This window comes from Esox lucius, chromosome 12 (genome assembly GCF_011004845.1).
Source record: "Esox lucius isolate fEsoLuc1 chromosome 12, fEsoLuc1.pri, whole genome shotgun sequence".
In the NCBI taxonomy this organism is placed as follows: domain Eukaryota; kingdom Metazoa; phylum Chordata; class Actinopteri; order Esociformes; family Esocidae; genus Esox; species Esox lucius.
The window spans coordinates 13,571,885-13,589,111 of NC_047580.1; the positions used below are offsets into that span (position 1 = coordinate 13,571,885).

General features: G+C 40.5%; 1 protein-coding gene across 2 annotated transcripts in view; it reads left to right on the forward strand.

Annotated features, from left to right (window-relative positions):
- rtel1 (regulator of telomere elongation helicase 1) overlaps positions 1–17,227 on the forward strand; it is a 56,994-nt gene that overhangs the window by 37,128 nt on the left and 2,639 nt on the right. The window contains exons 24-30 of one of the 2 annotated variants that reach the window (XM_029124316.2): positions 2,773–2,896; positions 3,181–3,361; positions 4,244–4,404; positions 8,168–8,263; positions 9,499–9,715; positions 11,487–11,624; positions 13,429–13,485. In XM_029124316.2, the coding sequence (XP_028980149.1) occupies positions 2,773–2,896; positions 3,181–3,361; positions 4,244–4,404; positions 8,168–8,263; positions 9,499–9,715; positions 11,487–11,624; positions 13,429–13,485 (974 nt within the window). The remainder of the gene's footprint in view (positions 1–2,772; positions 2,897–3,180; positions 3,362–4,243; positions 4,405–8,167; positions 8,264–9,498; positions 9,716–11,486; positions 11,625–13,428; positions 13,486–17,227) is intronic. The other variant, XM_010875776.4, reaches the window with a different exon arrangement.

The following is a 17,227-nucleotide window of genomic DNA, read 5'->3' on the forward strand; positions in this document are numbered from 1 at the left end:
GTGTTATGGAATGGAAGTCTTGACACTTAAACAACATTTTAACACAGTATTACATTATAGTCTCCAATTATTATAATTTTTATTATATTTTAGTAACCCAGCCAATAATGTAATAGCAAGCTTAAAATGTAAAAACCTATTACTTTATGGGCAAAAAGTAAAATTATTGTTTCAGATATTTTGTTTCATTATTGACATTTACTACATTAAGAATGGAAGATTTATTACGTTATTGGCAGTTATTACATATTGGCTGCTATAGGGCCCGACATCCTCTAGTGGGACCTGTGCTCACAGCCCAGCACCATGCAGCTCGATCAACTTTCGCCAGAGAACTCCAGAATTGGTCCGCTATTGGTGCCCTGTTTTCTTCACAGATGTGAAAGAGTATTGAGACGCCAAGGTGAACGTTTTGCTGTCTGCAACATCATCCAGCAAGAACGGTTTGGCGGGGGGGGGTCAGTGATGGTCTGGGGAGGCATACAGTGGATATAGAAAAGAATCACCCCCTTTTTAAATAATCACATTTTGTTGCTTTGCAGCCTGAAATGAAAACAGACAAAAACTATTTTTGATTCATTTAGCTGTATTTACAACTTACAACATCCAAGTGAAAGATATAATACCAACTTGTCAGAGAAAGAAATTTACAAATTAAAAAACAGAATCACTGAGTTGGAAAAAGAATCACCCCCCTCCTAAAATGACTTGTAAACCCAACCAGGTGTTGTTAATCACCTTCTCAATAGCATACAAAGCCAGTTGACTTTAAACTGTGATCAGCTGTGGTCATTTTGATTAGCTCAGCATGAAACATGCTTTTCCTGAAGCATTTCAGGAGATGGATAAAATAAAAATTCAAAGACTTTATCAGTGCCTAGAAGCACAGTGAAGTCTATTATTAAGATGTGGAAGGTATTTGGTACCACACAGACCCTCCCTGGTTCAGGACGTCTCTCCAAACTGATTGAAAGAGCCAGGAGGAAACTGGTCAGAGAGGCTACCAAGAGGCCTACAGCAACTCTGAAGCAGTTGCAGGAATTCACGACAAAGAGTGGTCATTGTGTGCATGTGACAACAATATCACAAATTCTCCACAAATGTGGCTTGTATGGGAGGGTTGCAAGAAAAAAGCCACTCCTCAAGAAAGGCCACATGCAGTCACGACTGAGCTTTGGCAAAACGCACCTTGAAGATTCTAAGGCCATGTGGAAAAAGGTGTTATGGTCAGATGAGACTAAAATTTAGTTATTTGGCCTCAACGCCAAATGATATGTCTGGCGAAAATCCAATACAGCTCAACATCCAAATGACACCATTCCTACAGTAAAGCATGGAGGTGGTAATATGTTATGGGGTTGTTTCTCTGCAGCAGGGACTGGAGCACTTGTCAGGATAGAAGGAAAAATGGATGGAGCAAAATACTGTCAAATTCTTGAAGGAAAATCTGCTGTTCTCTGCCAGAAAGTTGTCAATGGGAAGAAGATCTACCTTCCAACATGACAATGACCCAAAGCACACAGCAAAACTGATCACACAGTGGTTGAAGGAGAAAAAGGTGAATGTCCTTGCATGGTCTAGTCAAAGCCCGGACTTAAACCCCATTGAAAATCTGTGGAATGACTTGAATACAGCAGTCCACAAACGGTCACCATAAAATTTAACTGAACTTGAACAGTTCTGCAAAGAAGAGTGGTCAAATATTGCAAAGTTTAGATGTGCAAAGTTAGTAGAGACATATCCCAACAGACTAAAGGCTGTAATTAAAGCAAAAGGTGGTTCAACAAAATACTGACACAAGGGGGTGATCCTTTTTCCAACTCAGTGATTTATGTTTTTAATAAAAAAATGTAACAAAAATCTGACATGTTGGTGTTATATCTTTCACTTGGATGTTATAAGTTGCAAGAGTAAATACAGCTGAATGAAACAAAAACTGTGTCTGTCTTCATTTCAGGCTGCAAAGCAACACAATTATTTTCTTTACCCACTGAATCCTTGGAGGGTCACACAGACCTCCAACGGTTCCCTGACTGCTGTTGGGTACTGAGATGGAATCCTCAGACCTTATGCTAGTATTGTGTGCCCTGGGTTCCGCCCGAGTGCAGCACAATGCCCAGCCGCATGTGGCCAGAGTGTGTAGACAGTTCCTGGATGACGAAGGCATTGATGCCTTTGACTGGCCATCACGTTCTCCAGACCTGAATCCAATTGAGAACCTCTGGGACGTTATGTATTGGTGCATCTTATGCCGCCAAGTAGGGCCACAGACTGTCCAGGAGCTCACTGATGCCCTGATCCAGGTTTGGGAGGAGATCCTCCAGGATACCATCCACTGTCTCATCAGGGGCATGCCCAGATGTTGTCAGGAGTGCATACAGGCACGTGGGGCCATACACACTACTGAGTCACATCATGAGTTGCCATTATGACATTTGGGAAAGTTGGGACATCCTGTAATATCAGTTGTTTACTTTGGTTTTCGGTTTGAATCCAGCCCTCAACTGGTTGGGGATTTGGGTTTCCATTGACTGTTGTTACATCATTTTGTCCTCAACTTTGATTATACAACGTACAATAAAGATTTTGATATTTAATATATTTTGTTCTTCAAGACCCGATGTGTGATTTAAATGTCCCCTTTAATTTTTTTGAGCAGTGTATTAATAGCCTTCATTTCAGATTACTTGTGAACATTTAAAAATATTAATACTAATTAGTAAATGGTGAGTAAACATTTTGTAAATGTGTAGTTATGTTTTTTTTCTGCAGGTTCAAAAGCATAGATGCACGTGCTCAACTCCCATCGTGGGTTAGGCCCTATGTGCGCACCTATGACAACTTTGGGAATATGGTTCGTGATGTGGCACAGTTCTTCAGAGTTGCACAGAAACTCGTAAGTGTGTCAGGCAGGAGAGTATATTATTTGGAGTAATTTTGACTCCCTAAGTGTGACTGTGTGAACTATTAAATTGTACAGTGGGATTGTTCTGTAATCATCTTACCCTTTTCTTTTTCTTTACATTTCCTTGCATAATTTACTTTTGTGTAAATATGTGTAAATATGCATTTGCTCAATAGTTTAATTGGATATTAGATTCATTTTCTGGAATTCCCTATTGTGCCTTAACTTAAATGTGATTTATCTCTTAGACCTCTCACTGTATTTTACTATCCCAGAGGCCTCCTCCAGAGATGACGCCAGGAAAGGGTAGCTGTGTTGGGGCAGTGCGCTCAGCAGACCCTCATTGTGCCAGTGCCAGACCCTGCAGCTCCTCTCAGGGCTTCAACCAGGGTGGTTTTGCTCAAAAGGCAAAAGTCCTTGATTCTCATGTGCCCAGTCTAAAGAAGCGACGACTCAGTAAGTAACACAAATGCATAGTTAGTTTTTGTTTTCATCACTTCTATATTACATAGATATTATATTTCAGGTATTTTCCATGGGTTTCAGTGTGATGGTTGGGTAAAGTAAATCAAACACAGCTGCAATAGATTTAAGCAATAAGGCATGCGATAAGAGCTGTGCTTTGAGTGCCACATTTTCTGAGTGCCTGGATACAGCACTTACCCATGGTATAATGGCCTCTAGACCACAAACCACACAGATACCTTATACAGATGTGCTTTTATGAACTAATTACTAGTGCCTTAGAACAATAAAATGTTATGTGATGTCATTCTCATGACATGGCATCTCATATACCTACCGTAATTCCCCGTTTTATAAGCCGCACCGTGTATAAACCATACTTAATTTTGTAGCTTTATGTGTATATAAACCCAAGTATTTACCACAGCCATATATAAACTGCACGGACAATTATGACTCATACATAATTGTACATTAATATTAAACATCTGTCATAGGGCGCTTCCAGAACCAATTTGTTGAAGAATAAGATGTTTTTGAAAACCCTGTAATGCCAATTGTATCATATTTGCTACATGAGTTTCGGAGACCTATCTGTCATCAATCTGTGGAAAAAGTTTGCCAATGGAAGAAACAGTTTTAAAAATGTAAACTCCTGTATTAGCCGCACCCAGGTATTAACTGCTGTGGCTGAAAATGTTTTTTAAATCTGTGTATTAGCTGCGGTTTATAAACGGGAAATTACTATATACTACCACTGCCAGTCAGTCAGCATTCTGACCACCTGGTTTATAATTAAGTATTTTCCAAAGGACTGTTTCTGAAAGTGACTGGTCTCATCACCCCTTATTACCTGTCTCCATCTGGTCTCAGATGAGTGTGGCGGCAGTGAGGGGAACGGTATGGCCAGTCTGTGTATAGAGTACGAGACCGAGATGGAGGCCGGCCGCAGAAGGCCTGTTGGCCTGCTGGACGCCCTAGAGCACAGTGACCATCGCCATGGAGAAGACCAGGGCCAAGCGGGCGAGGAGAGGGTACGTTTGGCTTTAGTGTTGAGACCTCTGTCTGCAAAGATGAGGTGGAGTAAGTAAGGGTGGGGGTAAAAATCCATTCAGGGTTTTTTGTTATTTCCTTCCACACAACACTATTGGTATTAACGGCAAATGTTTGTAGATTTTTGGTTTGCAGGTAGACTGTTTATTTCGCCAGCCGCACTTCGATATTTTATTTTAGAACACACTCTAAATTAGTTATTGTAAGATCACATTGATACGTAAATATTTGGAAGAGTCACCTTGCACTGCAATAACAGCTCATGGACTGGCTGTGTTCACTGCACTGTTCAGAAAGGTTGGTGTGGAGATCTGTGAGGTGCCGTCTTGCTGGTTGCATCCTCCTTTCATCTGTTTTTACCAGATGTCCTCAGGTTCCGCTGGTCTGTGGTCTGATCAGTCGAGGTAGGTGTGTGGCAGCTGTAATCAGCGCGTCCCCTTCCTTGTCATCATTGGATTTGGTTGTTGTGTCGGCCTTGTGGCAGCATTGTCACGCAGGGCTTTTGAGTTACTGAGGGTGTCACTTCGTATTCAGAGCTCTTCCTATTTGTTTGATTAGGATAGGGACTCATTATCATATTAACGTAACATCTGTTTCTACAATATTGTTCTGTTTATTCTTGCAACATGGGGAGTTCTGCACACTCCAGCCTATCTTGCTTGTGGCGGTTTGGACATGTTGGTTACTTTGTTCATGGTGTTACCATGCACAGTACCTTTAAGCTGCATTCCTTTCACAAATGTTGTATTCGTCCAGGCGGGCAGACGGGGGGGGGGGGCTTAACCCATGATGTGTTAGTGACATGCACTTGTTGTATTGTTTTTTTTTATGGGACTCGATGGTGCCAGCTAGCAGACCTGACCTGTTCTTATGATTGTGTTTGGTCTGTCAGGGAGTACATGTGGAAGCATGTAGCTCCCCTATGGGGCGGAGCTCAGAGAAAGAGAGCGTTAGTTACCAAAGTTTTGAAACCCTTATGTAGGAACAACTGCTCACCCATTGGCTGGCCATGTCATCAATCAATCAAATTTATTTATAAAGCCCTTTTTACATCAGCAGATGTCATAAAGTGCTTTTACAAAACACCCGGCCTTAAACCCCAAGTAGCAAACAACAGTAGTGTTGAATTTCAGTGGCAAGGAAAAACTCCCTAAGAATGCCAAAATTTAGGAAGAAACTTAGAGAGGACCCAGGCTCAGAGGGTTGACCAGTCCTCTTCTGGCTGTGCCGGGTGAATATATTAAGATTACAATTGTAATAATTAATAAATTATTGTGTGGGCTGAGTCCAGAGTCTATTTAAACCTAGTCCATGTCGGAAGCATGACCAGATGGACAAGGACAGGGACAACACTAGGGAGGGCAAGGGGTCAGCACAGTGGCAGCTGAAATTGTCAGGCATCGTCTCGATCTGCAACACAACCAGGAGGACAAGGACAGCAACGGGCTCCCCAAGCCAGGTACTCCGCAGATGTGGGCCTGGACCTCATGCCCTCCAAAGTTCAAAACAGGAGGAGACTGGGAAAATTCAGAAAATCCATTCCTCATGCATTCCATGTGTGTGCATTTAAATTTTTTTCTATTGGTTGCTTTGCAACCGGGGTAAACCAATAGGAGCAGAGCTCCCTTATGGGGCTCCGCTCCACTCATAGAACTGGAGTTACAGAACATCAGTAACTAATGATTTATAGCCCAAGAGAAATCTATCACTAATGTTTTCAAACTCTTTTGTTTAATAGCTAGCGGTTCTATTTAAACCATGCACAGCAATGGCATCAACAATGTGTGTAATGTACTGTAGCCTACTTCAAGTAGTATTGAGCGTTGAAAGATTAATTTCCAGCACAAGATACTTTTTATCCAAATATCATATAACTCAAGTCACAAGATTATTTTGGAAATAATTCCTAGACTTCTATCTACTGCCATTTCCCACTCAACGCTCAGCTAACCGTGTCTATAAATGTAACAAGTAGGAGGAAAATTATGTTTTTAATATTAGAACAAAATGCTCTGTGATTTTGTGATTCCATATCCAGAAGATGTGGACCTATTTGTTTCGGCACACACGTTAAACTTTCAGGAACTCAAGAATAGAAACCCGCCCTGTGGCACTTGCTGCCAGTGTCTCCCTACCTCAATGCCAATACTGCGAGCTCATTTAATACAAAAAAAATGCCTTTCATTCGGTTGCTTCAACCTGCCTGCCAACCAAACATCCTCACCTTGAGTGGGTTTGAGCTGCTTAATGTCGACACCTACAAATATTATGGTGTATGAGGAGTGATATTCAATACCCGTATCAGTCACCTTCGGTCTAATGTTCAATCCAGAAATGGTTCCTTTTTTTCCTCATGTTGACCACTGCAACACTGACTCTAGACATGCTCTGGCTTGTTACGAGTGGCTGGGTCATATCTAAACAAAGATACAAAGACAAAAAACTGAAATACAGTTGTAATCATAAGTTTGCATACCCCAGCAGAAATTGTGAAATTTTGGCATTGATTTTGGAAATATATTTTTTTTTAAATATCTATTTTATTTAAGGATAGTGATCATATGACACCATTTATTATATATAAAAATATATTAAAGGCCTTGCAAATGCTAGTCAGTACTGTTCAATCACTTATTAAGAAGTGGAAAATTCAGGGATCTCTAGATACTAAGCCGATGTCCGGTAGATTTCAACCAAAACTTCCAGAAGAATTGTTCGAGATGCAATGAAAACCCCACAGGTAACCTCAGGAGAAATACAGGCTGCTCTGGAAAAAGACGGTGTGGTTGTTTCAAGGAGCACAATACGACGATACTTGAACAAGAATTAGCTGCATGGTCGAGTTGCCAGAACAAAGCCTTTACAGCACCAATGCCACAAAAAGCCTGGTTACAATATGCCCGACAACACCTTGACATGCCTCACAGCATCTGGCACACTAATTTGGAGTGACGAACCCAAAATGGAGCTTTATGGTCACAACCATAAGTGCTATGTTTGGAGAGGGGTCAACAAGGCCTATAGTGAATAGAATACCATCCCCACTGTGAAGCATGGTGGTGGCTCATTGATGTTTTGGGGGTGTGTGAGCTCTAAAGGCATGGGGAATCTTGTGAAAATGTAATTGCAAGATGAATGCAGCATGTTATCAGAAAATACTGGCAGACAATTTGCATTCTTCTGCCCGAAAGCTGCAGCATTTACAGCAGCAGAAGGTTCTGGAGTGGCCAACACAGTCACCTGACCTTAATATCATCAAGTCACTCTGGGGAGATCTCAAACATGCGGTTCATGCAAGACGACCAATGACTTTGCATGACCTGGAGGCATTTTGCCAAGACCAATGTGCAGCTATACCACCTGCAATAATTTGGTGCCTCATAGACAGCTATTACAAAAGCATGATGTCATTGATGCTTAAAGGGGCTATACACAGAATTAAGAACTAAGGAAATGCAGAATTTGAACAGGGGTCAGTTCATTTTTTCTTTGTTGCCATGTTTTGGTTTATGATTGCGGCATTCTGTTTTGACCTACAGTTGAATCCCATAAGAAATAAAATGTTTTTCCTGCTTGCTAATATTTTCTATAGAAATGCAATTGTTTATAAATTCATACCAATTCTATTTCCATGTGTATATGTATAAACTTTTTTTTGGTATTAATTAATTTATGAATTTGTGCAAAAAAAATTATGATTCTAACAATATTGTCTGATTATTGTCTATTGGCATTTTTTTTTAGGCTAATCGCTTTTCCACTTTGTCTCTTCAATACGACAAGCGCATGGAAGACGAGTTGCGAGGTGGAAAGCGCAAAATCAAGGTGGTCCAAGAACGGGTGTGTGAAATACTGTCTTACTTTGGCCTATCGAGGATAGGTTTGTGAAATACTGTATAGTTTACTCACCAGTGTTATTAATGGCCAATTGAGCAAACGTAAAACTAAAACGTGTATGATATGGAGTGGGGAAGGGGGAGATTCATTTTGTATTATGAAGCTAAATGTAATTATTTTTCACATTTTCCACTTTGAGGAACAAATCTAATGTGTACCACTTTTTAATGTCTGTGCATAACTTGTGATCATTCTGCTTTTCCTGTAGAATCATCACCTTATTGAGACCTTATTTTGATTCCAATGATATGGCACTGTCATGTTGCATTTGAAGCTATTAACATGTGACCCAATAGTAGCTTGTTGGAACCTGGGATGGAAATGAGTCAAGACACGTATACTTATTGGAGCAAAGAGCAGGTTTTCACAATTCAATACAATGTCTTATTTTGGCTCTGTACTCCAAAAGTTTGGATTAGAATTCAAACAATAACTGATGTTACAGTATAAATTCTCAGCTTTTGGGTTGTTTTTGTAAATTATAATTTGTACATTTTAAACATATGTTTTTTAGGCCCCAAAAGTATACAACGCTGAAATAAAACAGTTTTAGTATTTGGTCACATTTCTTTTGCCTGCAGTAACTGGCTGAAAATATTTGTCCAGATATACTGCATCATAGCTGGTTTATGTGATATATTAAAAAAATATTCATTGTTTTCTTTTAGATCTCTCTATTAGGAAAAGAGCAGTGATACAGCAACTCTTTGTATTCTTACAAATTAATTACAAATCCAAAGCAGAAAATAATTTCATGTGTCTATAACCCCATTGCTATGACACATCTGAATGAGCTGTGGTGCAGCCTCTCGGTTGAAATTCCATAATTAGTGTGAATAATGTGTTTCACATAATAACATCTGTCACTGTTGTTTTGTACAATTCCCAGCAAAAATGACATAATGAAGACAAAGGAAGTTTAAAAAGAACGACTCATTCAGTGGTGGGATATACTGTAAGAACACCCTCCAGAACCCAGTGAGGTTCATTCATTAGAAATGGAGAGAATATGGCCAAACTGTGACTCTGTCTAGAGCAGACTGTCCTCAATAACGGAGGCAATTCTTCTACACAATAAAATGTACAAAAGGTCTAAGGTCGGTGTAAACCTTTCAGAACCACTGTAAAATGTGACATATGACATGTTAACACCATACATCCCTTTTCACCTCCCAAAGAAAACCGCCATCACTGCTGACATCACACCGGAAGAGGGCAAAGCGGGAAAAGCCAAGATTTTCCTGGCGGTGATGAAAAAGTCACTGAGTCAGATGAATTTCCAGAGAGTGATGGCAGCCCTGCAGGCTTACAAACAGACGGACGACCTAGACAAACTGCTGGCTGAGGCAGCTGACCTCTTCACTGGGGACACCAACACCCACAGCCTGCTCAGAGGTAGGGAGCTTCTGTGGAGTGACACTGAAATCATTCTAATGAATTTGCATTATGACTGCAACAGAAAGGTCAGTTTTTAACTTTAATGCTGACATCCTAGCCAAACCTGACCATGAAAGAAGTTGTTTTATTTTGAAAGGTAGACTCTAGTTTTAGATTTCAGAACTATACTCATAAAATTTGAATATCATCAGAAAGTTGATTTATTTCACTAATTCCATTCAAAAAGTGAAACTTCTATAATGTATACATTCATTCCACACAGACTGATGTATTTCAAGTGTTTATTTCTTTTAATTTTGATGATTAAAACTGACAATTCAGTACCTCAGAAAATGTGAATATTGTGAAAAGGTTCAATATTGAAGACACCTGGTGCCACACTCTAATCAGCTTATTAACCCAAAACACCTGTTAAGGCCTTTAAATGGTCTCTCAGTCTAGTTCTGTAGGCAACACAATCATGGGGAAGACTGTTGACTTGACAGCTGTCCAAAAGACGACCATTGACACCTTGCACAAGGAGGGCAAGACACAAAAGGTCATAGCTAAAGAGGCTGGCTGTTCACAGAGTTCTGTGTCCAAACATTAATAGAGAGGCGAAGGGAAGGAAAAGATGTGGTAGAATTTTTTTACAAGCAATAGGGATAAACCGCACCCTGGAGAGGATTGTGAAACAAAACCCATTCAAAAATGTGGGGGAGATTCACAAAGAGTGGACTGCTGCTGGAGTCAGTGCTTCAAGAACCACCACGCACAGACGTATGCAAGACATGGGTTTCAGCTGTCGCATTCCTTGTGTCAAGCCACTCTTGAACAAGACACAGCGTCAGAAGCGTCTCGCCTGGGCTAAAGACAAAAAGGGCTGGACTGCTGCTAAGTTATGTTCTCTGATGAAAGTAAATTTTGCATTTCCTGTGGAAATCAAGGCCCCAGAGTCTGGAGGAAGAGAGGAGAGGCACAGCATCCACGTTGCTTGAAGTCCAGTGTAAGGTTTCCACACTCAGTGATGGTTTGGGGTGCCATGTCATCTGCTGGTGTTGGTCCACTGTGTTTTCTGAGGTCCAAGGTCAACGCAGCCATCTACCAGGAAGTTCTAGAGCACTTCATGCTTCCTGCTGCTGACCAAATTTATGGAGATGCAGATTTCATTTTCCAACAGGACTTGGCACCTGCACACAGTGCCAAAGCTACCAGTACCTGGTTTAAGAACCATGGTATCCCTGTTCTTAATTGGCCAGCAAACTCGTCTGACCTTAACCCTATAGAAAATCTATGGGGTATTGTGAAGAGGAAGATGCGATACGCCAGACCCAACAATGCAGAAGAGCTGAAGGCCACTATCAGAGCAACCTGGGCTCTCATAACACCTGAGCAGTGCCACAAACTGATCGACTCCATGCCATGCCTTATTGTTGCAGTAATTCAGGCAAAAGGAGCCCCAACTAAGTATTCAGTGCTGTACATGCTCATACTTTTTATATTCATACTTTTCAGTTGGTCAGCATTTCTAAAAATATTTTTTTTGTATTGGTCTTAAGTAATATTCTAATTTTCTGAGATACTGATTTTGGGATGTTCATTAGATGTCAGTTATAGTCATCACAATTAAATGAAATAAACATTTGAAATATATCAGTCTGTGTGTAATGAATGAATATAATATACAAGTTATTACTGAAATAAATCAACTTTTTGATGATATTCTAATTTTATGACCAGCACCTGTATCATACCGCAGGCATTTTCATACATGCAATTTATTTTCCAGGATTCTATCAGTTTATACGACCTCACCACAAGAAGCTCTTTGACGAGAAATGTGTGGAACTGACTGGTCTGGGTTGTGGCTACAAACCGGGTCACTCACTTTCCAAAGAAGAGAAAGAAATGCTGATGCTGAGTGGGGGTATGAAATCAGTCCTTAGTTCCTTGCACTCACCACAAAGACACATTTTGGGAATAGGATGCAGTGTTTGTGCATTAGATGCATGACTAATTTCACATTTGGGTAAGGATTAACTGGTTAATTGAAGATACATTTCTTTTTAGCAATGCCCAGAGAACAACTGGGGTTAACTGACTTGCTCAGGAAAAGAGAATAGATTTTCCACCTTGGCAGCTTGGGTATTTGATCTAGCTATGTTTTGGTTACTGATCAAATGTTCTAACTATAAGGCTTCTCTGTTGCCATCAGCATGATGTTCATGTGATGTTTGACCTGCTACACCAGAAATCAAGTGAATAACTTATTTTTATTTACATCATAGTTGTCTGTCAAGATATAATGCATACACGTCAGCCATTGAGAATCCAACCTCTGTAAGTTGGGAAACAATACGGATTAGTTTTTTTGTGGGGGTGGGGCTGGACATAAATTCACAAAAATAAGCCTGTACCTTAATTCCATCAGTCATCACAGGCCAGCAGAGCAAAGTTCCTCCCCATTTATATATTTCAGAACGTTCTTGTCTTTGTCATTCATCACACAGTACTTGTGTACGCACACACACCCACACACACACATATATATATATATATATATATATATATATATATATATATATATATATATTAGGGGTGTGCAAAGCAGCCGGTATTTGTATTAGAGTAAAAAAAAAATTTGCGTTAAACTATAACGTAAATCAGAAGTGTAAGTATTCTTTAATTAAATCTATTATAATAATTATGGATATGGAAATATTGGTTGATATTTTTCCATAAATCCAGCAATGAACATGTAACAAGGAACGTCATTGAAAAGAAAATAACATAACAGCCAACTCATCCATGGTTAAACCAACAACTAATAAAATACTGAGCGCTCTCTGTTGCTGTGTGGAGAATGGAGATGTATGGAGCAGCCTGTGTCAGTTACCGATTTTATTATTTTCCCCTCCCCCGACTGAACGTCACTCACTCACTCATCCGGGCATGTACTGCGGTCTCATGAGAAAACGCAGCTTTTTGATATAACGGTTTTCTTGTTCCCAAATACAAATATTTTTTAAAGTATTTGTTTGAAATAAGTATTTGTAAAAACCACGTTATTTGTGCCTTTCCGAATACCATATTCGGGTTCGGCTCCACCCCTAATATATATATATATATATATATATTATACTCACCTAAAGGATTATTAGGAACACTATACTAATACTGTGTTTGACCCCCTTTCGCCTTCAGAACTGCCTTAATTCTACATGGCATTGATTTAACAAGGTGCTGAAAGCATTCTTTAGAAATGTTGGCCCATATTGATAGGATAGCATCTTGCAGTTGATGGAGATTTGTGGGATGCACATCCAGGGCACAAAGCTCCCGTTCCACCACATCCCAAAGATGCTCTATTGGGTTGAGATCTGGTGACTGTGGGGGCCATTTCAGTACAGTGAACTCATTGTCATGTTCAAGAAACCAATTTGAAATGATTCGAGCTTTGTGATATGGTGCATTATTCTGCTGGAGCCATCAGAGGATGGGTACATGGTGGTCATAAAGGGATGGACATGGTCAGAAACAATGCTCAGGTAGGCTGTGGCATTTAAACCATGCCCAATTGGCACTAAGGGGCCTAAAGTGTGCCAAGAAAACTTCCCCCACACCATTATACCACCACCACCAGCCTGCACAGTCGTAACAAGGCATGATGGATCCATGTTCTCATTCTGTTTACGCCAAATTCTGACTCCACCATCTGAATGTCTCAACAGAAATCGAGACTCATCAGACCAGGCAACATTCTTCCAGTCTTCAACTGTCCAATTTTGGTGAGCTTGTGCAAATTGTAGCCTCTTTTCCCTATCTGCTGTTGTAGCCCATCCGCCTCAAGGTTGTGCGTGTTGTGGCTTCACAAATGCTTTGCTGCATACCTCTGTTGTAACGAGTGGTTACTTCAGTCAAAGTTGCTCTTCTATCAGCTTGAATCAGTCGGCCCTTTCTCCTCTGACCTCTAGCATCAACAAGGCATTTTCGCCCACAGGACTGCCGCATACTGGATGTTTTTCCCTTTTCACACCATTCTTTGTAAACCCTAGAAATGGTTGTGCATGAAAATCCCAGTAACTGAGCAGATTGTGAAATACTCAGACCGGCCCGTCTGGCACCAACAACCATGCCACACTCAAAATTGCTTAAATCACCTTTCTTTCCCATTCTGACATTCAGTTTGGAGTTCAGGAGATTGTCTTGACCAGGACCACACCCCTAAATGCATTGAAGCAACTGCCATGTGATTGGTTGATTAGATAATTGCATTAATGAGAAATTGAACAGGTGTTCCTAATAATCCTTTAGGTGAGTGTGTGTGTGTGTGTGTGTGTGTGTGTATATATGTGTATATATATATATATATACTGATCAGCCATAACATTATGACCATAACATCAGACATAAGATTATGGAAAGACATGTATGGAATAATGTACAAAACAATGTTTTTTGATGTTTCAATCCATTCCATCCAGCTGAAACTCTAAAATTCTTGCAACCAAAAAATGCTCAATATATTGGTAATTGAGCAGTGTGCACTGTGCCAACTATGTCATAATGAAATAGAATTAGTGAACCCTCTGGTACTCTACAGTGGTAGTAGACTTCTAGAATCAAGTTCAGAACTGGTTGTTGGGTCATGCTATCTCTATTGAGATGAATACTGATTGGTGATCTACAGTGGTGCTCAAATGTTTGCATACCTTTGGAGAATTGGTAATATGTACCATTTATAAAGAAAACATGAGTGAGCAGGCAAAACCCATGTCTTTTATTTCTTATGGGATTTGCATTCAATTGTAGGTAATAATAGAATGGCACAATCATAAAACAAAACATGGCAACAAAGAAATAAATGAACTGACCCCTGTTCAAAAGTCTGCATACCCTTAGCTCCTAATACTGTGTATTTCCCCCCTTAGCATCAATGAAACTGTGCAGTCTTTTGTAATAGTTGTCTATGCAGCACCAAATTCTTGCAGGTGGTATAGCTGCTCATTCGTCTTGGCAAAATGCCTCCAGGTCATGCAAGGCTTTGGATACCCCCCACAAGGGCTTCAGCTTTGGGGAGGTGTGTGCGTGCATGTGTGCGCGCGTGCGTGTGTGTGCGTGCGTACTGCAGCCCTTGTGGGGTGTTCCCGGTCTGCAGTGGTCAGTACCTTTCAAAAGTGGTCCAAGGAAGGAAAAGCGGTGAACCGGCGACAGGTTCATGGGCGGCCAAGGCTCATTGATGCATGTGGGGAGCGAAGGCTGGCCAATGTGATACGATCCAACAGACGAGCTACTGTAGCTCAGATTGCTGAAAAGGTTCATGCTGTTACTGATAGAAAGGTGTCAGAACGCACAGTGCATCGCAGTTTGTTGCGTATGGAGCTGCAGACCAGTCAGTGACCATGCTGACCCCTGTCCACTGCAAAAAGCACCTACAATGGGCAAGTGAGCATCAGAACTGCACTACGGAGAAATGGAAGAATGTGGCCTGGTCTGATAAATCACGTTTTCTTTTACATCACGTGGATGGCCGGGTGCGTGTTTGTCGCTTACAGAGAGAACACATGGCACCAGGATGCATTATGGGAAGAAGGCAAGCCGGTGGAGGCAGTGTGATGCTTTGGGCAATGTTCTGCTGGGAAACCTTGGGTCCTGCCATTCATGTGGATGTTACTTTAACATGTATCATCTACCTAAGCATTGTTGCAGACCATGTGCACCCTTTCAGTATTCCCTGATGGCATTGGCCTCTTTCAGCAGGATAATGTGCCCTGCCACAAAGCAAAAAAGGGTTTAAGAATGGTTTGAGGAACACAACAACGAGTTCAAGGTGTTGACTTGGCCTCCAAATTCCGCAGATCTCAATCCAATCAAGCATCCGTGGGATTTCCTGGACGAACAAGTCCGATCCATTGAGACCCCACCTCGCAACTTACAGGACTTAAAGGATCTGCTGCTAACGTCTTGGTGCCAGATTCCACAGCACAACTTCAGAGGTCTAGTGGAGTCCATGCCTCGACGGGTCAGGGCTGTTTTGGCAGCAAAAGGGGGACAAACACAATATTAGGCAGGTTGGTCATAATGTTATGGCTGATTGGTGTATATATAATATTATATTATTTGGCCAGATGCCCAGCTGTGGCGGTCTTTTGTTGTCCTGATTTCAAAGGTAGGATCGTATTCTAAAAGATTTATGTTTTACCCAAGAGAATAATCATATTTTTTTATTGAGTGACCATGATTATTTAGATCACCAAACAGTATTCATCTCAATAGAGATACCATGACCCAACAACCAGTTCTGAACTTGATTCCAGAAGTCTACTACCACTGGAAAGAACCAGAACAGAGGGTTCACTAATTCTATTTCATTATGACATAGTTGGGGCAGTGCCCAACTAATATATTGAGCATTTTTTGATTGCATGATTTTTATACAATGGTTTCAACTGGATGGAATGGATTGAAACTTCAAAAGATTTTGTTTTGTATATTATTCCATACACTTGTTTCCATGGAAGTGGGACAAATATCACATGTGGAGTTCCACAAGGTTAGATTTTGGGTCTTATACTGCTCAGCCAATACTTCCTCTTGGTGCCATCATTAGAAAGCATGGTATTAATTTTCACAGCTACATTGACACATTGATTAAGTGCATCACAAATTAACTTACATTTTCTGCAATTAAACATTGTCCTAACTTTTGGGGAAGCCACTTTGAGTCACTGTGGACCTATCCTTTGGAACAGCTTGCCACATTATCTGAGGGACGCAGATACTATTGACATTTAAAAATAAATGATCTTAGCACACAATGTTTTAGCCTGATTTTCTAAAAGATTTTCTTCAACTTGTCTTTGCAGTCATTTATCCCCTTTGTTTTAACCCCTATCCCCCTTGTTTGATTATTAATTATTTTGATTTAATTACATTTTTATATTTTCTGTAATTTTATCAAAGCATTTTATCAAAGCATTATTTATTAACTGTTTTATTCTGACTTACAGTGGATATAGAAAGTCTACACACCTCTGTTAAAATGCCAGGTTTTTGTGATGAATGAGACAAAGATAAATCATGTCAGAACTTTTTCCACCTTTTAATGTGAAATCTTTGGGGGTGAATTTTTTTAAATAAAAAACTCACAATAACCTGGTTGCATAAGTGTGCACACCCTTAAACTAATACTTTGTTGAAGCACCTTTTGTTTTATTACAGCAATCAGTCTTTTTGGGTAGGAGTCTATTAGCATGGCACATGTTGACGTGGCAATATTTGCCCACTCTTCTTTGCAAAAGCTCTGCAAATCTGTCAGATTGCAAGGACATCTCCTGTGCACAGCCCTCTCCAGATCACCCCACATATGTTCAATTGGATTCAGGTCTGGGCTCTGGCTGGGCCATTCCAAAACGTTAATCTTCATCTGGTAAAGCCATGCTTTTGTGGATTTGGATATGTGCTTTGTGTCGTTGTCGTGCTGAAAGGTGAACTTCCTCTTCATCTTCTGCTTTCTAACAGGCGCCTGAA